Source organism: Gadus morhua, chromosome 18, assembly GCF_902167405.1.
Source record: "Gadus morhua chromosome 18, gadMor3.0, whole genome shotgun sequence".
Lineage (NCBI taxonomy): Eukaryota > Metazoa > Chordata > Actinopteri > Gadiformes > Gadidae > Gadus > Gadus morhua.
In genome coordinates, this window is record NC_044065.1 from 16243242 (window position 1) to 16264828 (window position 21587).

At 46.8% G+C, this 21587-nt stretch overlaps 1 protein-coding gene across 1 annotated transcript in view; it reads left to right on the forward strand.

Annotated features, from left to right (window-relative positions):
• Positions 1–7174: 7174 nt before the first annotated feature.
• skap1 (src kinase associated phosphoprotein 1) overlaps positions 7175–21587 on the forward strand; it is a 37757-nt gene continuing 23344 nt past the window's right edge. The window contains exons 1-4 of the mRNA XM_030340031.1: positions 7175–7438; positions 8376–8481; positions 8914–8939; positions 9236–9343. Of these exons, the coding sequence (XP_030195891.1) occupies positions 7399–7438; positions 8376–8481; positions 8914–8939; positions 9236–9343 (280 nt within the window). The 5' untranslated portion in view covers positions 7175–7398. The remainder of the gene's footprint in view (positions 7439–8375; positions 8482–8913; positions 8940–9235; positions 9344–21587) is intronic.

The following is a 21587-nucleotide window of genomic DNA, read 5'->3' on the forward strand; positions in this document are numbered from 1 at the left end:
AGACACACACACAAATGCACTTGTACACACACACACACACACACACACACACACACACACACACACACACACACACACACACACACACACACACACACACACACACACACACACGCACTCACACACACACACAGTGTCTCTCACACACAAGTCAAAAGCTTGGGCCTCCGATCAGCTTTCAGATCACACATGTCACAAGGCCAAAGCCGCTGAAAGGTTAACACTTAAAGAGGCGACGGAACTGACAACCCGCACGTTAACAACAACAACGGGCCCAACAACAACATAAAGACAGATGACGCGGGCCAGGAGTGTGGGAGCGGGTTCCAGAAGTGTGATCCCTGCCGTCGTCTGGTGGGCGATAGCTCAGTGCTCCCAGCAGGCCGTCCATCTGGTGGTGTCAGGAGTCGCTGCTGAAGACAACCCCACGAGACAGATGTTCTGCCAGGGGGGGGGGGGGGGGGGGGGCAGCATGATCCCATCATCCCCCCCCTCTCTATTCCCCCTGTTTCCCCTTCTTGAGAATGTAGGGCAAGGAGAGGAGAGGGTTGGATATTTTTTTTTTGGGGGGGGGGGGGGGGGGGGGGGGGGGGTAGAAAAAAGTGAATGGACTTGGAGCCATGAGCAAGGTGACAAACAAGCGAAGTCGGAGAGTACAGGCGCGGAAATGATCGACTGCTGCGCCGTAGCATGCTCACACCCACACACACACACACACACACACACACACACACACACACACACACACACACACACTCACACACACACGTACACATTTTGTCTACACACACACATACACACGCCTGATTGCACAAGTGTGGTTGTTATACAAGGATAGATACAGCATGCTGCTATTTCCTCCTCCTTGGATATCTACCACATCTCCACCCCCCCCCAAACCCCTCCCTGAAGCTCCGCTGTAACACTGAGTTTGAGGTCATAACAGTGCTGTTTGCACCCCATGCTGCTCGCTCCGCTTTTAAAGTCTATTGCGAGGCTCACTTCCTCGGCCCTACACCAGGTCTTCTGTCGCATGTCGCTCCGCGGGGGGCCCGGGCTTCAAAGGGAACGTCGGCCACGATATTCACAGGCTGCAGGGGGTGGGGCGGGGGCTGTCTGTGAGGATCACCACGGAGCACATCGGATCAAAAGAGTTAAGACAGACAGACAGACAGATAGATAGACGGAACGACATGCGCTCAGAACGAAGGATCGACGGAAATAGGAAAATATGAATACATCCGTACAGAAAAGACAAAGACAAAGATTTAGCTTGATAAATGGATAGATGGATAGATGTCACATAGAAAGATTGATAGCCAGACAGACAGACAGACATATAGTTAGACTGTTAGATGGATAGGGGAAATAGAAAGGAAAGGGAAAGAAAGGTAAGATAAGCAGGCAGACAGACAGACAGACAGACAGACAGACAGACAGACAGACAGACAGACAGAAAGGTAGGTAGGACAGATGGATGGCACCATGCGTGCTCCTTGTTCCTTTGTTACCCAGGACCAGGACTGAACTGGGATTCTCGAGACAACAACCTCCCCCACCTCTACCCTCCCCCCCACCTCCAACCTGCTCCCTCCATCCACCATCTGAGTCAGGCTGTGGCGGAGCATGGAAGCCTCCGCCGACCTGACACACCAGCCCGCCTCTCCCGCTCTCCGGACCCTCCCTCTGCCCCCCCTCCATCCCCCCCCCCCCCCCCCCCCTCCCCATCAGCACGCTAACCCAGAGAGACAAGCGACTTGGCCAGGGTTAACGTCTTAATGCTGACTGGGATTGCCTCCAGGATCTAAATAGTTCTCCCGCTCCGTGTGCCTGTCAGCGCGCCAGGGCTACATGGCACAAGACAAACCTGACCGGCTGAGTGGCGGTGGAGCCCAGCAGCACAATGGAGCTGTGAGGGGGAGGAGGGGGAGGAGAGAGGGGACAGGAGCGCGCAGATTTGGTTTATAGGACGTGTAAAGATTTGGTGTATAGACATGCGTAAAGATTTGTTGTAGAAAACATGTGAAAAGATTTAGTGAATAAAACATGTGTAAAGATTTAGTGCATAAAACATGTGTAAAGATTTGGTGTATAGGACATCTGTAAGGTGTATAGGACATGTGTAAAGATTTGTTGTATAAAACATGCGTAAAGATCTGGTGTATAGGACATGTGTAAAGATTTAGTGTATAAAACATGTGTAAAGATTTGGTGTACAGGATATATGTAAAGATTTTGTGTTCAGAACATGTGTAAAGATTTGGTGTATAGGATATATGTAAAGATTTTGTGTTCAGAACATGTGTAAAGATTTGGTGTATAGAACATGTATGAAGATTTGGTGTCCATAAGATAAGTAAAGATGTATTGTATAGCCCGTAAGTGAAGATTCAGTTTCCAGAAAATATGATGAACAAAATGAGTAAGGATTTGGTCTATAGAGCATAACAGTTTGGTGGATATAACGGTAACTATGCATTTGGTGAATAGAAGTACAGATTTGGTCTATCGAACCTAGGATTGGGTCTTTAGTGAAGATGTTGGCATTGATCCCATTTACCTGGATGCCTGTGTGTCCTAGTATTCTGCATAAAGGGGCCATACACTGGGGATCAAACCAACGCCTCTGGCAGCCAGGAGGGAGGGGGGAGGAGGGAGGGGAAATCCAGAACTCAATCAGTGTCACGTCACATGGTTCAAAGCAGCCCATTCGATGGTGCCAGGAGGTTGAGAAATGCAAGGTGACAGTTCATTTTACCAGGGACAGTGTGTCGGTCTCGCTTGCCGGCTTCCCAGTCGATTCCCAGCGAGCAGCGAAGGCTGAGAGTCGCCTGAGACAGACAGCGTCCGCACCCCTCTCCTCCTCCTCCTCCTCCTGCGCCACTCTCTGCCATCGACCATTCTCTGCTTTGTATTCCAATTAAATGGACAGGGAGGAGATCGGCAGCAGCGAGCACGGGCCCAGGAGACGCAGCAGAACATGGGTATCCGGGTACGGTCCTCACAGTCTCTCAATCCCCCCGCTATCCAAACCCTGGCGGTGCTGTTCGGTTTCGGTGCCCTTCTTCCCTTCAAGTTCCTCTTCATTTATTTCCCTCTCTCCGTTTCCTCTCCTCTCTCCCCTCGGCTCCCGCCCAGCCTCAGTTGTTCCAGTGGCATCATTTACAGATTCTCCTTTAACAACGGCCCCTAGGGACGATGTCTTGGTAATGAAAAATAGGTCACTCTCATGCATTCATACATCACGAGTAATAGAGGTGTGGACTCAGCCGCGTGGAGTCGGCCCCGCACTGCTGGCTCTTCCCGTTAGCCCCTAATGGACACCTTAAATAATGCTGAATTAATATTTTGAAATGGCTCATATATTCTAACATAATACAATTTGAATAATTGTCTTTTTCGGGGAGTGGGGCGCGCTCAGGGTTTCCACTGATGCGAGAACAAGCAGAGAGAGGGAGGGAGAGAGAGAGAGAGAGAAAGAGAGAGAGAGAGAGAGAGAGAGAGAGAGAGAGAGAGAGAGAGAGAGAGAGAGAGAGAGAGAGAGAGAGAGAGAGAGTGAGACAGAGAGAGAGAGAGAGAGAGAGAGAGAGAGCGGGGAGAGAGAGAGAGAGAGAGAGAGAGTGTGAGAGAGAGAGAGAGAGAGAGAGAGAGAGAGAGAGAGAGAGAGAGAGAGAGAGAGAGAGAGAGAGAGAGAGAGAGCGGGGAGAGAGAGAGAGAGAGAGAGAGAGAGAGAGAGAGAGAGAGAGAGAGAGAGAGAGAGAGAGAGAGAGAGAGAGAGAGAGAGAGAGAGCGGGGAGAGAGAGAGAGAGAGAGAGAGAGAGAGAGAGAGAGGGGGAGGGAGAGAGACCTCCCAAGTTAATGTTTGGCCGCATGAAGGTTGAAGAGCCCTCGCGACACATTTGGTCCTCCGTCTTTTGTGCCCTCAATCTATCAGCACTTTTTTTGTTTTTACCTTCCTAAGACTACCCCCTCTTTTCTTTCTCCCCCTCCCCCCCGATACACACACACACCCAACACTGACACATGTTTGAGCAATGGGTGGGTGGGGAATACAATGATTCAGAGGAAATCCTAAAAGTAAACTAGCCCTTTATCTCCTTGAGCAACACAAATATTTACAGCTAACACCATCTTGTCATGAACTCCAATTGGCCGCGAAGGAGTCTGACTGGCTCACTGCTATATGGTTATTTAGAATCTGCCCTAAGATCATCTCCGCCAAGTGATAACATCTCTCAAGAGAAAGACAGAAAGAAGGAAATTGCACATGACTCGCTGCTCGAATTACATGTTACGCAAGTTATAATCCTTTTTTCTCTGCAGAATAAATAAATCATGATTTGTTAAGTTAAATTGTCCAATTTAAACTTAAATCATTTTTTCTGACTCAACTAAAATGTATTTGTTTGACATTCCTGACAGCGAAAATAGCAGGCTAATTTCCTGAGCCGGAAAGACATGCGTGGAAGCTTCAGAATTCACCCCTCTGGACTGCAAAGGGTATGTACTTATCTCGAGAATGCACTGCAGCGTAGAACATGAGTGTGTGTTTGTGTGTGTGTGTGTGTTCGCTGAACAACAGGGCACGCATGACACGTACACATGTGTGTGTGTACACACACACACACACCACACACAAACACTCACGCACACGCACACACACACACACACACACACTCACACACACAGACGGACACACACACACACACACACACACACACACACACACACACACACACACACACACACACACACACACACACACACACACACACACACACACACACACACACACATACACACACACACACACACACACACACACACACACACACAATGCCCCGGGCCCGCCTGCCTCCCTGTCCTGACTATCAGATCAGAGGGCCACTCTGTCCCTCCCCACACCACGGCAATGCAAATGAAAAGGAATGTGCTGATAAAAGGCCAGATCCTAGAGATGAGAGAGCAGGAGGAGGACCGGGGGAGTGAATGCTAAAGGGGGGCCTCTTGCGGAGATGAGAGGTGGGCCAGGAGTCAGTGTTGGTAGTAGTGGGAGATCATAGCCCCGCTCCCCCTCAGCAGCGTTTGATACAGGGCTTTTGTCGCTCTTTCAGCGCTGCATTGTTGGGTGGTGTAATCCCTGCCGGATTACAAAAGGCTTCCCTTTTCATATGGGGCTGGCCCAGCAGGCAGGTGGCTGCGCTCTGTGGAGCTGTCAGGGGGAGGGAACCTCTCTTCCATGGGAGGGGACCCCAGTTCCTCTTACCTTCACAGGGGCTTTTTGCCGGGAGGCCGGTCAGGCGCAGGTCAGCGTGGGGGCAGTCTTGACATGGGCTTCAACTCGCCCTGACCTCGTGGGGTTCCTGCGGTGACGCAGCACGGAGGGAGACCGCCGAAGATGCGCCGTCCAACACGTGCACAAAGCCCTGGTTGAAAATATCATATTTTATTAAGTGAATAGCAGCGTGGCGGCTAATAAATAGCCACTGCTCCCCTTATGAATTTTTAATCAGACAATGATATAAAACCTAACTAGGCCTAAACAAAATACAGTTTTTTTTAAGAAGCTGTAGCATTATTCGGGCTAATGGCTTACAAGTTCCCCAGACAAACATTAATCAGACACAACTTCTGTACAATATATTCTTTAATGACTTCTGTATTAAGAAAGGGTTTTTATGCCTCCCATTTTTCTTTCGATTCTTCCGACGTTGTGAAAAAAAAAAATACAAGTGCAAATTGTCTATTTCCTGCGTGGTTGTCTGCCGAGGACACCAGCAGACACACAGTCCTCCTAATCCAATAACGCGAGGTCAATGATGGATGAAAAGATGAAGCTGGAGGTCAAAAGGCAGCCCACGCTTCCACGCGTAGGCAACACACCCACAGCCAAACAACCACCTCGCACATTATTGTTCAAGACCAACTTATTTAGCCATATGATCCTGTACAGTCTAGCTAATTTGTCAAAACGAATCAGCTGCGTTATTGTGTTTACGCCTCTAACGGCGCTTACAACGTTATGTAAATATGCATTGTCCAGGCAGTTTTTGAGACGGACTATTCGTATCATGGCGGACGTGTTTAAAGCTAACGGTATTGATCGCTCTCAGCCAACGTCCTCACAATCAAGGGGGTCCGTTGAAGGATTTGATACAAGGTAGGCCTACGTCCTGTTGTGCATAAATAGTCTCTGGTCTAGTGCATGTTTGAAATTCTTTACATTGCCGCCGATAAAGCACACATAGTAGGAGTTAAAAAACGGATACACCTAGCTGCCACCTTATATAGCCTACATGTTTTTTCGCTACAAAAAGGCCAATGATTAAATACTTCTAAAATAAAAAACAAGCCAGTTGCCGCGGCAAAAAAAACGAACATGTACAGAGAGAAATGGATGCAATTTACAATTATATTACACAAGCAATTTAACCCTTTAGCTTGTAGCTACTTACCAACAATGAGCAGGTTACTTGACACTGTAGGCAGCGCCTTTAAGGTATGTGCCCCCCATGTGTTACATAACACTTGACATTTTAATGTTACCGGAGGAAGGGCCATTAAGGGGGCCTCTATCACTCGGTCCTTAGTAGGCCAAACATGGCCTTCAAACATAGACCTGCTCGATGCTGGCTCCTGATGAATGCCATTACACAGCATTATTTTAGTACATATTCTCCATTGATCAATTGGCATAAATTATTAGCTCGGAAGAAAAACGCGTGCAGTAATAACTTTTCTAATCAAGTGTAATCATAGATGGACGTGTAGATCAATGCCATTGTACTAAATAATTTGACTTCAATCCGTTTTATATGGTGACTTATTGATGTGTAATAAGTCTCAAGCTGCTACTTCATATTTACACCCCCCCTCCCCTTCCCTAAGATTTCCATACCACCCCTGCTTCTAAAACAATAACAAAGCAGCACACACACTCTCACTAACCTATAACAACTTCTATGAAATATTGTCATATTACACAGTTGTGTTTATTAATCAAATCAGACATACATAGATATATAGGCTCGGTATATATACATATGTATATATAAGTACAAGGAGGAGAAGAATGAAGCATAATAGTTCCTGTCAACCATGCTCACAGGAAGTTGCTACCTCTGCACCTGCTCCCCCCCGTTCTGTGCAGATCTACCCACACTCATAGCGGAAGCAAAGTTTCAGAAGAGAACGTTGGGGGGGTGATAACGTTACTGTGAGTCTTTCTGATATGAGAGTATGTTGTAAATGATTCATTTAAACAGGTACTCCACTGGCCCCTGGGAGTACGACTTTAGCTCGGTAGATGCAAGTTTTCTGGAGTATCCTCAAATAGAGTTTATCAACTGTGAGATAAAGTTTAAGGAATATTGAATCTTGGACGACTGACTATTAAAAATGGGGACAATTCCAAGTGATGTCAAGAGGCTTTTGAATGGTAACTATGTTCTCTTTCCTTAAGTGATCCATACATGTCACATCATATCACATGCTCACTTAGAGACGCACGACTCTTTCTGACTGTAGTTTGTCAGAATAAAATAGTGAATTTATGCTTCTTTCCTTTCCTCTGCATTTTAGCTCAGGCTCATGTGCTTCATAACAGGTTATATTCCTATCAGCCCTTATTTTAATATTGCTTTCCATAGATTATCATCTGGCTCAATGGGATCTTGTTACAATGAGCATTCACAATGCAGCAGCTGGCCATGTGTTGTATTTGCATTAAACAGTCAGGGTAGGGAACCAGCACTCTGAGGGAACGTTGATGTGAGCTCAGCTCAGAGATGGCCTGTAGGATGGCCTGACTAGGGCCTTCATCATGTGAACGCCAACACTGTTGTGCTGAGAATAATTAACTTATTAGTCAATGTATTGGATACCTAAAAATGTATACCTCAAATACCTGGTTCAGTTACATATCCTGCCATTGAAGCAGCTTTTTTCTTTCTCAAAGTTTCTTTTAGCAAGGCACAGCAGTCGTACTGCTGACTTTGCACTCTGAAATGCATCTGAAACAAAGTAGTCATCAACAACAACAGCAATAGCAATGGTACAGAGGAACAATACCGCTCTAACCATTCATATTTTAAAAGATTTAGAACTTTGTGGTGCCTTTGAGTGTGTCATGTTCCCCATTCCATATAGACGATGTAGACTGCAGCAAGGATTAGTTATTAACATAAATAATTCATAGAGTCACATTGGAAATGATTAACCTGCTAATATTAATGCTCACTATGAACTTGCATCTAAACGAGGTGTGTTTTTATATTATATGTTTAGGCCATTTTTAAATGTCACATTCACTGATGAGGCCCCTGCCATTCTCCGGATAACCCTGACTTTGGTGTGATGTTCTCTCATCTCATCAGACTGTGAGATGTTCTTGGATGACATCCTGAAGGAAGAGAATCTGAGCAAGAATGCAGAAACGATGAGGAACATCTTGCTGGGCAACTTCACAGTGGTCTATAATCAGTGAGTTTCTTTCTCTTTGAAACACACGGCAGCTCAAGTGTGCAACATAGTCTGTTGTCCAGCTAAATTGTGTTTATGTTTCTAAATGATCGTTTAACCCACTATATCCAAAATACTTTGCATGAAATATGCTATATTTGATGGGACCTGAATGCTATTCTTTCCTGTCTGCTAATATTATTATACAGGTTTGAAACAATATCATTTAAAAAGTAAGAAGAGCTCTTGTGTTGATTCGAAAGCCTACCCCGGAAACAAGACTCTATACACTCTTGGCAATATACACCTGTGGTTTAGTGGTGTTTGCTGCAGGAACTGGAACAGTGTTCTTGTTAAATACTTTTTATGATACCGTTATTACTCTAGAATGCTGTTCCTGTTACTATTGAGAGCCAACATTGACCATTTTTTAATACATTTTTGATTTTGCAGAAATCCCCAGGAGTTCAACTTCACAGGTAAGTTCATTTACTTAATTAAATCATAAATCATCAATAGATGTCATATTCTCCCCTCACCCAGATTCCACTGTGTGTGTGTGTGTGTGTGTGTGTGTGTGTGTGTGTGTGTGTGTGTGTGTGTGCCAATCACTGAAGTTGTACTCATATCACGTCAGACTTGAAACAATTGTTTATTTGTGTACTGCAGCCCTGCTCAATGTTATCCATAGTTTTTTAGTTCACTTCCTCTGTGGCACGTCCTGTAAATAATGTGCATACTGTTCTTTGTTCTCAACACACACACACACCCTCAGCTGAGTCCAGACAGGAAGACGGTTCTGATGATAACCAGAGTTCCAGTCTGGGACGCTCCGATGACGCGTCAGTGGCCTCCGACTACCAAGATGAAGTATCTCCCAAATGTAAGTCAAATACAGACCCACTAGTGTGTGTGTGTGTGTGTGTGTGTGTGTGTGTGTGTGTGTGTGTGTGTGTGTGTGTGTGTGTGTGTGTGTGTGTGTGTGTGTTTGTGTGTGTGTGTGTGTGTGTGTGTGTGTGTGGGGGTGTGTGTGTGTGTCTCTATGTTTGTGTGTCTGTGTGTTTGAGTGTGTGTCTGTGTTTTTTATTGTATTAGGGTTAATGGGGATAGTACAATGTGGATGATGCCATCTAGCAGGATTATTGCATCCAACATGAAATGTGTGTGTGTGTGTGTGTGTGTTTGTGTGTGTGTGTGTGTGTGTGTGTGTGTGTGTGTGTGTGTGTGTGTGTGTGTGTGTGTGTGTGTGTGTGTGTGTGTGTGTGTGTGTGTGTATATAGCGGGTGGGTTTTGTCTGAAATACACCTGAATCTTTTGCAAAGGAACATCAGCGGTTCAACCATCGAGTAGGAGGTGTTAGCTGAAGAATTAAGTTCACTGTCCCCAGGAATAAGTGTAGATCTGTTATGAGAAGGTAGTGTTTCTAGAAAGGAAGTTTACTACATAATGTAGGAGAGAGCAAAAAAAAAATTGTTCATGAGAATTTTTGATGCCATATAGGAGAAGAACTACAGTCATTCCTTTCCACCACTTTATTCTGGTAGTGCACTTTGACTTGACCATACCGTTATTCCGGACGTTTATATAGCTTTCTTCCTTTGTGGTTAAAAAATAAATATATAAATAAACAGACCAGATTAGATTAGTCCTAACTCTCGACGAATCGGTAGTTACACCCCCGTGACATCAGTGTCCCCTCCCTCCCTCAGCCCACCAGCTAGCGTGTAGTAGCCCTGTAGCTTACATCCTGTGGATAGTAGTATCGTGACCTAGAGCTCCCTCCAGTGGCTGCTACCCGCCCTGCAACTGTACATGACCAACGTGTAGTGGCTGGCTGTGAGGCTTGCATGCTGCCCACACAGAGAGGAAGGCTACTAGCTGTAGCTCAGGGCTAATCAAGTGATTGATTGGCCCAAAGCTCCTCTATCCTTTCACAATCAGGTTTGAAATACAACACTGTACCTGAGGGGCCATGTGTGTTCTGTTCCTCTCCCCCTTTATCAATCTCTCTCTCTATCTCCCCCCCCCCCCCCCCCCCGCTCTCTCTCTCTGACTTCCCCCTCCCTCTCACGTTCTCTCACGCCAGCTCAAACGTTTTGTATTTCTGACTCCAATGCGACAGTTAATGGCTCTGGAAGTGACGTGCCGCAGGTGGGCCTTATATCGACCAGTTTGTTTCAGGTGCCCATTTGGACTCAACGCCACCCCAACCACCAGCCCACACCCCCTAGGACAGGAATAAAGTCTTTCCCTTTTGGGCGGGGGCGGGGGGCCTCGGCTATATTGTGGTTTTCTGAAATGATGGTGGTGATATAAGATGACGCTGTAGCTCTCAATTCTCGCTTATTCAAAGCAGGACTTGATAAAATCTATAGGCCCGATGCCTCGGGAGAGTAACTGCATTGCAATTTATCAATTAGAAATTTTAATTTAATTTTAATTTCTTCAGTGAAGGATATAATCCAGATATACATGTTATATTTCATGTTATGGGATCATTTATGATTTTTTTTTTGCAAAGAAACAAATTACAGTATGATAACCACGTCACTGCTGATGTGGTAGTCATCGAGGCATTCTACTATTACAGTATGATAACCACGTCACTGCTGATGTGGTAGTCATCGAGGCATTCTACTCGGTTGGCTGTTGTTGGAGCGGCTGACCTTTCAACTTATCATACAGAAAAGCATTTCAATTTTCCTCCTGCTGCCTTCTGTTGTTTTACAAATAAGTTGAATTCAATTAGGACAAAAACCCTTTATCCGTCCCGATTTTTCATTTCAAAGTAGTCTTTGGCGACTGGATCGATACGCACGACTTGAAGCGATATAGAAGCTTTACCGCCCGGGTTTCCGCGGGGACCATGACAACGTGGGCGTCAAGCAAGCAGTGTCCTCACCCATAGGGCATCCAGAGTTCAGAGTTCATCCTCTGTTCACCGCAGGTTGGAGGAGAGACGGCGCAACACATTTCTTTGCGAGGCAGTCCGGGGTGTGCTTGGTGGAAATAATGACATGAGCACATAATTAAATCACTGACATTTTACAAGGAACGATTATCTATAAAGGCAGTTGGGCTCTTTTTTCTCTCAAATGTAATTATCTTTGTGAATCTTATTTTTCTTTTTGCCCGTGGAAGTCTTTAGCATTGCTTCGGTTTAAAATAATATTGGGGGATAACTTTGTGACTTAGGGGAATTGCTTACGGAGAAATCCGTGGAGTGGAATCTCGCTTTGTCTCTGTTTGTTTCCATTATATATTTGTAATCCAACTAAACTGTACACAAGAGAGACTTTGAGACTGGAGAATATATTATCCATGTTAATTGACTGCCCGGCCTCTCTCTTTCTCTCTCTCTCTCTCTCTCTCTCTCTCTCTCTCTCTCTCTCTCTCTCTCTCTCTCTCTCTCTCTCTCTCTCTCTCTCTCTCTCTCTGTCTCTCTCTCTCTGTCTCTCTCTCTGTCTCCCTCTCTCTGTCTCTCTCTCGGTCTCTCTCTCTCTGTCTCTCTCTCGGTCTCTCTCTCTCTGTCTCTCTCTCTGTCTCCCTCTCTCTGTCTCTCTCTCGGTCTCTCTCTCTCTGTCTCCCTCTCTCTGTCTCTCCCTCGGTCTCTCTCGGCTTCTCTCTTTAAGTGGAAAGTATATGCTTGCGTGTGTATGTAAGAGAGCGAGAGAGAGAGAGGGAGGGAGGCAGAGGAAGAGAGAGGGAGAGAGAAGTACGAATGTGTGAGAGTGAGCGTGAGTGAGTGAGTGTGAAGGCGACGGCCGCCTCACACAGAAGGAGCCCGGGCCGTTTCATTAGACGGGGTGGCCTGTTGTTTCCAGCGGCCGGGTGACACCAGATTTGTAATGGCTGACAGCAGCAGATGGAGGCTCCATTGTGAGGCGGGCTGTCTGCATGGTAATGTGAACTGCGTTTCACCCGGCGACCGCGCTGTGACCTGGCCCGCCGCGCCCAGAGAGCCTCGCCCCGGGCCGGTCCGCTGCCGGCCTGAGCAGAGGACGGAGCCGGAGGACTGGGGCGCCCGCCCCAACCACACACACACACACACACACACACACACACACACTCTCATAGATATGTATATACATATATATATATGTATATACACACACACACATATTTATTTATGTATGTATATATACACACAAACACACGCACACACACACACTCATATAAACACATATATATATATATATATATATATATACATAAACACTTATATACACACACACAAACACACACGCAACACACACATACACACACACGCACACACTCACATTCATGTACATACATTCATTTAATATATGTCTACATACACTCACATACTCATATATGTATATATTTATATTTATATATTTTATACACATCCAAACACACGTATTTATATACACAAACACACACTCACACACACACATGCATTCAAGCCGCCTGTGAACAGGAAGTGATCAAAGCGGTGTGTTTTGCTTTGTTTCAGGGAAGAGCTGCAGGGTCTTGGTGTGTGTGTGTGTGTGTGTGTGTGTGTGTGTGTGTGTGTGTGTGTGTGTTTGTATTTCACGTATGTGTGTGGTGGGGGGGGTTGATGTTTGTTGGGAAGGCACACTGATGACTGCGAGTGCCGCAGGCAGAGCATAGAGGAGGGCATGACGCGTGCAGAGGAATGGCGCTTTGGACGGGCCAAGTCCACCGTCTGCGGCCTGAGATTCCGTTTCATACCCCATAGCCCCACTTTCAGCTCCGGCTGCCGAAACACATCATTCAAATCTTGCAAAAAAATCTAAATCCCCCCCCCAAAATTCTAATATTCCGGTCAATAACGATTGCTCTCCCACCAGGTCCCTGTCCAGCCCCTTTGTGTATGTGTGTGTGTAAGTTGGGTAGTGCTATTGATCCTTGAGATGGATGCGTTCCTCACGTGGTCGGAGCTATCATTGGATTTGTGTTGGAGGCACCTACGTGCTTTGTTGTGCACCGCTAAATTGGACGAGGCAAGACTGGCTCCTGACAGTGTGGGTAACTATGCCGACACAATTTCCGAAAGCAATTACCGGCAATGGAATGCGACGGGATAACCAATTTAAAGTTGAGCCTCGCCCCGGACCCATTCCTCATTTGAATACGGAGAAGCAATATACAGTAGCGACATTATTACGCGCGGCCGGTAAATAGAATATTAAATCTAAATGTTGTCATTTTTGTTTGAACCCCGCAGCACCTTGGCCTGCTAAATTCTCGGAGGCGTGTTGTTAATTTAAAAACTCGATACGTTCCGTCCACCGCCAGAGCATTCGCAATAGGGTTAAAAAAATAAATAATATAATGGGCGATCGGCGGGTGTGAAATAGAAACAAAAGACAGTGGTCTGGATGGATGTCCCCTCCGTGGGTTAATTAGCAGAGTTTCCCAGCCTTCCTCTGTGGTCGTCATAAGCACTCCTGGCCGTCTGTAGATCACCTTTATAGTGACGGGCCTGTCACTAGCCCCAGACCATTAGACACAATACCGCCGTAGTTCCCTCTCTCCGCCAGCGGGGAATGTTGTCCGTCCACTCCTGACCCTGCCGACCTCCTGACCCCTTGCCTTGGTCAAACACCAACATGTCTGAACTGGGATAAGTGATGTTTGAATGACTCACCCAAGGCCCATCCGTCATGGGGCGCGGTGGCGTGCTGGAGATCAAGCCTCCCTACTGTACGGCCGCCCGTCCCACTATTTCTTCCTGGAGAATCATTTGTCAAACCGTGCTCATTGGCGTATAGATTTCGTGACATTTGGACAGCGGCTGCTGGTACGTGTGGAAAGCGAGGGATATGCTAATGAACCCCTCTTTCTCTTGTTCGCCACCGCTCCCTCTCTCTCTCTCTCTCTCTCTCTCTCTCTCTCTCTCTCTCTCTCTCTCTCTCTCTCTCTCTCTCTCTCTCTCTCTCTCTCTCTCTCTCTCTCTGTCATTCTCCCCACTTTCTCATCCACTTTCACGTGTGTGTATGTGTCTGTGTGTCTGGTATACATGCATGTGTGTGTGTACGTGTTTGTGTGTGTATGCGTGCGTGTGCATGTGCATGTTTGTGTGTGTGTGTGTGTGTGTGTACGTGTATGTGTTCATTTGTGTGCGCGTGTGTCCGAGTGTGTGTGTGTGTGTGCACATGTGTATGTGTGTGTGTGCAGGCTGCATGGCTTCCACTGCTTGCCATCAGGGTTCAAAAGTTCACAGCATTCCCCTAGGGCTACTGTGCTGCTGCAGATGCTGATAGTCTTTTCTCTCTCTACCTCTCTCCTTTATGCTCTGTCTCTCGCCCTCCCGCTCTGCCGCTCGCTTGCTCTCTGTCGCTCTCTCTTCTCTTTCTACTGTTTTCTCTCTTTCTCTTTTGCTTGTTCTCCTTCTTGTTGTCTCGTTCTCTCTGGGCTCACTTTCCTCTCTCTCTTTCTCTTTCCCTCTTTCTGTCTAGTTCTCTCTCTCTCTCCATCTCTCTCTCTCTCTCTCTCTCTCTCTCTCTCTCTCTCTCTCTCTCTCTCTCTCTCTCTCTCTCTCTCTCTCTCTCTCTCTCTCTCTCTCTCTCTCCCTCTCTTTCTTGTGCTCTGCGCCCTCTCTCGCTCTGTTTACACTATTAATCTTACACACTCTCTCTCTCTCACACACACTCCGTCACCATGCCTGGCAGGAAGAGGGTGGCTTGAAGGAGGATTTGGACGTATTTAACCAAAGGGCATCCATCACTCTCCTCTCGGGCTCCACCCCCAGCACCACCAGCACCACCATCCCAGGCCTCTCTCTCTCTTCCCAGCAGCCTCCTCTCTCTGAGTCTTTGATTCCCCCCCCCCCCCCCTTTCCTCATTTGCTTTGTTGTTTTTAATTGTTAAATTGCATATAATTACATCCTCTGGCTTCTACACCCTCCACCCCCCACCTGGCGTACCATTGCAGCAAATACGGCTGGGGGTGGTGGTTGTGGTGTTGGTGGGTGGGGGTGCTAAAGGGTGTTGGCACTACAGGGAGGGGGTTGTGTTAGTGGGTGTGCTATCTGGGCTTGAGGTGGTGTTGGTGCTTTAGGTGGATGGTGGTGGTGGTATAGGGTGGTGCTGATGTCAATGGGTGGTGTGATGGTGCTATAGGGTGGTGGTGTTATAGGGGGGCGGTAGTGAAATAGGGGGGGTGGTTGCGGTGGTGGTGGTACGTGGGTGAGTGGGCCAGAAGGTGGAGTAGTGGGGATGGTGCTAGGGCATGGTGGTGTGGTAGTGGTGATATAGGGTGGTGGCGGGTGGTGCTATAGGGTGGCGGTGCTATAGGCTGCGGTGTTACAGGGCGGTGTGGTGGTTGTGGTGTAATAGGGGGGCGGTGGCGCTGGTGAGCGCGGGCAGAATGCCGAGTGGAGGGCTGGGGGTGGGGGTGGAGGCTGCTAATCTCCCCGGAGCTGTCAGTGTCACAGACAAATAGCAAAACTATCAGATGCAGCGGGTTCACCCAGAGGTTAGCCTCCCCAGGTACCTCCCGCACACACTCCCCTCTGCCGCCCGCTCTCCCTCACTCTCCTCCCCTCCTCTCCCTGTTTCTGTCTCTTACTCTCCCTCTCTCTGTCTCCCTCGCTCTCTCTCGCTCACTTTCTTTTACCCTTTTACTCGTTCTCTCTCTCGCTCATTGTCTCTTGCTCATTCTCTCTCTTTAACTGGTTCACTCTCTTGCTCATTATCTCTCCTCGCTCTCTCTCTCTCTCTTACTCGTTCTCTCTCTCTTGCTCATTCTCTCTCTTTAACTTGTCCTCTCTCTCTCTTGCTCATTCTCCCTCCTCGCTCTCCTTCCCTCCCTCTCTCTCTTACCCTCCCTCTCTCTTTTTTTCTCCTAGTCACTCTCAATTTCTCTCTCCCTTCCTCTCCCTCCCTCTCTCCCCTGTGCTCTCTCTCTCTCGCGCTCCTTCTTTCTCTCATTCCCTCTCTTCCGCGCCGCCTTGCAAATGAGCGTTTGATTCTGCCCTCCGCTGGACTGCGTTCCTGAGATGAATGAGGTTCTGGTGCCAGGGCCCAGGTGGCCCGCTGGTGTTTTCTCTTAGGGAAATGAATGTCTGTGGGAGAGATGTGTTGGCCCCGTGTAGTGGCGCTGACACCTTGGGGGCCGCGAGGGGCCTCGCTGGGACCCCTGTGTTTAATTGTTTTGGTAATGCTGCGCTTTGGGGGTCATTGACACGCCCTTGTGGAGTTACTGGACGATGAGGAGGAGGGTGAGGATCCCCTTCCCATGCTCGAGTTATTGGCACTCACACAGTGTGTGTGTGTGTTTGTGTGTGTGTGTGTGTGTGTGTGTGTGTGTGTGTAAATGCGTGTGTGTGTGTGTGCGGGTGTGTGTGTGTGTGTGTGCGCGTATGGGTGTATGTTTGTGTGTGTGTTTATGTTTGTGCGTGTCTGTGAATTTGAATGTGTGTGTGTGTGTGTGTGTGTGTGCGTGTGTGTGTGCGCGTGTGTGTATATATTTTTGTGTGTGTGAACGTGAATGTGTGTGTGTGTGTGTGTGTGTGTGTGTGTGGTCGTATGTGAGTGTGTGCAGGTGTGTGCATGTGTGTGTGTGCATGTACGTGTTTGTCTATGTGTGTGTGTGCCTGTATGTGTGTGTGTTTGTGTGTGTGTGTGTGCGTGTGTGTGTGTGTGTGTGTGTATGTTTGTGTGTGTGTATGTTGGCCAAGTGGGACAGGGTTGTCCTGATTGAGGGATGCTAATCCACATTGAAGATAGTGACAGCTTCTTTCTTCAGGGGGCGGAAGTTTTATAGGTTGTCTGTTTCAAGGAATTATGTGTTTTAATGCACTCCACGTATTTTACTTCGCCTTGATACTCGGATATCCATATTCCTCTCTAGCAAAATTCAAATGTCATTATTTGGCATTCGATGATTTCATGATTTTTTTTTATTTGGTTTCGAATCGTATTACTAAATTCATATTGTAAATTAAAAACATCTAATTTTTCAAATACAATAATTAGAGAACAGAAAAAAATTACCGCAGAACTATTAATTAAGTAACTTGAAATTAATAGTTGGTATTTTTTAAATTAATAGTTAGCAATTTATTATGACACAATACATTCCGGAAATTACCTATTGGTTCATTTCGTACGATATTGAATACAAAAAGTAAAGGGCTTACTTTGTTCTCGTGCAAAAAGGTTTGCGTCATATTACGTTCAAATTTTGTTCATTTTCCTGTTACTACAAAAAGGCAGACCATTCAATTGTTTTTCATAATTATTTTATCTGGTACCTCCAAAACACCTCTGTGCATGTAATATGGCTGAATAATGAAAGGCTTTTTGTTAAATACAAATAATACAAAAAAAATTCACATGATAAAAAGGAAAGACAAAAACATTTAATTTCTATTTATTTTAGAAAGTAACAAAGTTTAATTTGAATGGTCATTATTATTATATTATTATTATTATTATTATTATTATTATTATTATTATTATTATTATTATTATTATTATTATTATATTAATTTATATTGAATACCTTATAGTCAATATTTGTTGATTGATCAGATTTACTATTAATGAACTTCAGATACATTTTTATTTTGAATAAATACATTTAATATTAACCTCTTGAGAAATGAATGGCTTTGTTACATTCCCAAAGAAGATAGTTACGAAAAATTATCTATTTAGAATTTAGACAATCCAAAAATATCTATTCGTCCCTTAATTTGTCCTTAAACAAATACATCAAATCATTATTTTATTAAATAATAAATACTTGGAAAGAAATGCTTATATTAAAGTGGTCTATATCATTGGTTGATTTTCCTGAAAAACTGTCTGAAATACAGTGTTCCTTTTCAATTAGTTGGCTGATTTCCTATTATAGTGTTGATTTGGGCAGATTTACCGTAAGAGCAGGGTTGAGTATGACTTCTCCTAACGCACACTGCCTGTGAGCAGACTGGGGCTAACACAGCTTCTTTACCCAGAGAAACGTGGTTCATCGGCACAATGCATAACACAAATGAAGCTAAATTGAATGTACAAATAGGCCATAAACATGATCTACGCAGTTCAAGAGACTGACTTTGAGGAGAAGTGGTGCTTCCGAAGTTGTTTACTTAACATTACCGCTAAAATATTATTAATATTCAGGTAATTTTACGGCAACGCGCTAAACGCATGTTAAGCTCAAAACAAGAGAGTTCTTTAGTGGGTTCTGTTGTCGGCGGCGGCGTCTTCTCCCTGCTGGCTCTTTCACAGACTCTGTGATCCGCTGTTTTTTATCACAGACGCAGAAAACTCTCCTGTGGGCCCCAAAACGCCCTGTGTTGGTATTTATATTCCTGGTTCAGTTTTCCGTCTGTGTCAGAGCGGCTGCTGCAAACCATCCCCAGCGATTAGAGGATCATTGTATCTGCAGTTAAGCATTTGAATAGTGGTAGTAAATCTAAGAAAGACAAGCCCAGGGTTGCCTTCCACGCCGCTTATGGCTGCCCAGAGGGAAGGCTGTGTCACACGGTAAATTTAGCCCCTTAGTCTGCCCCACGCTGGCGGGCCCGCGACGCTCAAGGTGTGGGGGTAGAGGGAGAAAGGTCTGGAAGGATTTGAGGCGTGCTCTGGGATGGAGGTTGTCGTTGTTGTGGTTTTGCTAAACATTCCAGTCACAGACTACGGTGGAGAATTCAAGCAGACAACCATCGTTTCTTCAAAGTATTTTGCATTGAAAGCTGATTTTGGGTGTAAATATGTAATAATGATGTAAATCAAGGAAACCTACGGGACATGTCGTAATGGGCAATAAATATGTTTTTATTATAATACATGTCGCTGGATCCATTTAGCAATGGCGTTTGAAAATATATGGTACGACATGAATTTATGTGGTAATCTAGTCTAGTTCTCAAGTAAATATTTATTTAATAAAAAGTAGTTCTCAAAACAATACATCATTTATTGTATCCTTTTTATCATTCTTTTATGTATCTTATTTCATTATCCGGTTTTCATCCTATCTTTTGTCTTCATTAAAAAAAAAATCCTTTCAGTTCAGTTTCTTTTTCCCTCTTCCCGTTTTATTCAAAACCATTACCAAACCCTTCAAGCGAAACCTCGTCTGTGTGTTGTTTGTTCTCGAAGATGTTGCGGATTAGGACAACAAAAGTCAAAAGCTACCTCCAAACCCCATTGTCTTTAAACAATAAGGAATGCTTTAAAGGAAACCCAATCTGTAATCTGATATAATCCACTATGGGCATGTCTCTTTTTCTTCAGGGCCTACACACGTGTATTTTTAGTCAGAAGGATGGGTGCGTAGTTTCCATGTATCGATGACCAAAGTCCTAATCGAATCAGGCCCCTAACCTCAGTGCCTCTCTGTCTCCCTGTCCTCCCCCTCTGCTGGCCGCCCGGCTGGTGAGACACAAAGTAAAGGCCTCGCGCTCTAATGAGGAGAAATGTATCAATTTAGTCTGGCTTGCGCACAGATGGAGAGCCGGGCCAAGGTGCAGCGAGCTGATCCTTCTTCCTCATCAAGGACGATGTCAGGAGGGCGAGCTCCACCTCACTCCTCCTCACTCCTCTTCAGTCCTCCTCACTCCTCTTCAGTCCTTCTCACTCCTCTTCAGTCCTTCTCACTCCTCTTCAGTCCTCCTCACTCAACCTCACTCCACCTCACTCCTCTTCAGTCCTTCTCACTCCTCTTCAGTCCTTCTCACTCCTCTTCAGTCCTCCTCACTCAACCTCACTCCACCTCACTCCTCTTCAGTCCTCCTCACTCCACCTCACTCCCCCTCAATCCCCCTCACTCCCCCTCAATCCCCCTCATTCCTCATCGCTTCTCCTCATTCCTCCTCACTTCTACTCGCTCCTACTCGATCCACCTCACTCCTCCTCACTCCTCACTCCTCCTCACTCCTCTTCAATCCTCTTCAATCCTCCTTACACCTCACTCCTCACACCTCCTCAATCCTCCTCACTCCTCCACACTCCTCCTCACTCCTCCTCACGCCTCCTCACTCCTCCACACTCCTCCTCACTCCTCCTCACTCCTCCTCACTCCTCCTCACTCCTCCTCACGCCTCCTCACTCCTCCTCACTCCTCCTCACTCCTCCTCACTCCTCACTCCCCCTCACTCCTCCTCACTCCTCCTCACTCCCCCTCACTCCTCCTCACTCCTCCTCACTCCTCCTCACTCCTCACTCCCCCTCACTCCTCCTCAATCCTCCTCACTCCTCCACACTCCTCCTCACTCCTCCTCACGCCTCCTCACTCCTCCTCACTCCTCCTCACTCCTCACACCCCCTCACTCCTCCTCACTCCTCCTCACTCCCCCTCACTCCTCCTCACTCCTCCTCACTCCTCCTCACTCCTCCTCACTCCTCACTCCCCCTCACTCCTCCTCACTCCTCACTCCTCCTCACTCCTCCTCACTCCTCCTCACTCTCCATCCTCTGCCTGTGCAACCGGCAGCATTCCAACTCAACACCGCCCTCAGGGGGCTGAGCGAGCCTCTCTCTCTCTCGCCCTCTCTCTCGCCCTCTCTCTCTGCCTTCTGTTTCACCTCATCAGCAGGGTTCATCCGGGGGTCAGGCCCAGGCCGACCGCCCCCCCCCCCCACTCACACCCTCCCACCCCCACGCCCCCGCCCCGCCCCGCCCACACCACCACCACCACCTTCCCCCGTTCCTGCTGCATCTGCAGCAGGGATGCAGCAAGTACCTCTCACATGAAAGGCGCTGCAAAGGGTCCCCCAGACGCCCCCGAGAGAGGAGTCCATCACCGCTGGAGGGTGGAACACATCCATGTGTCGTGAGGCTGGTCTGTTGATTAGCCCCTGATACAACCCCGTCCATTTTGAGCCATAAGGTTATTTCCTTGTGCTCCTCTAACTACGCCGCGACGGGACTACATTGTACACTACAAGTACATTGTTGTAAATATCATGCTCCAAGTGTTTCCAACGTGGAGATTCTTTCCTGATTGAAGAACAAAAATAACCAAAGCGTTCCCTGGGTGTGCGGTGCTCTGTGCTGGTACTTCCTCCTGATCTGCCAGCTAATGCAGTAGCTGAGAGTTCTGGCTCTGAAAGCCCCCTGTTCCCCTGCTGGTCTTGGACCGCGTCCCACCAGAACCTCTGGCCCTCTGCTGCTCCTCTTGATGG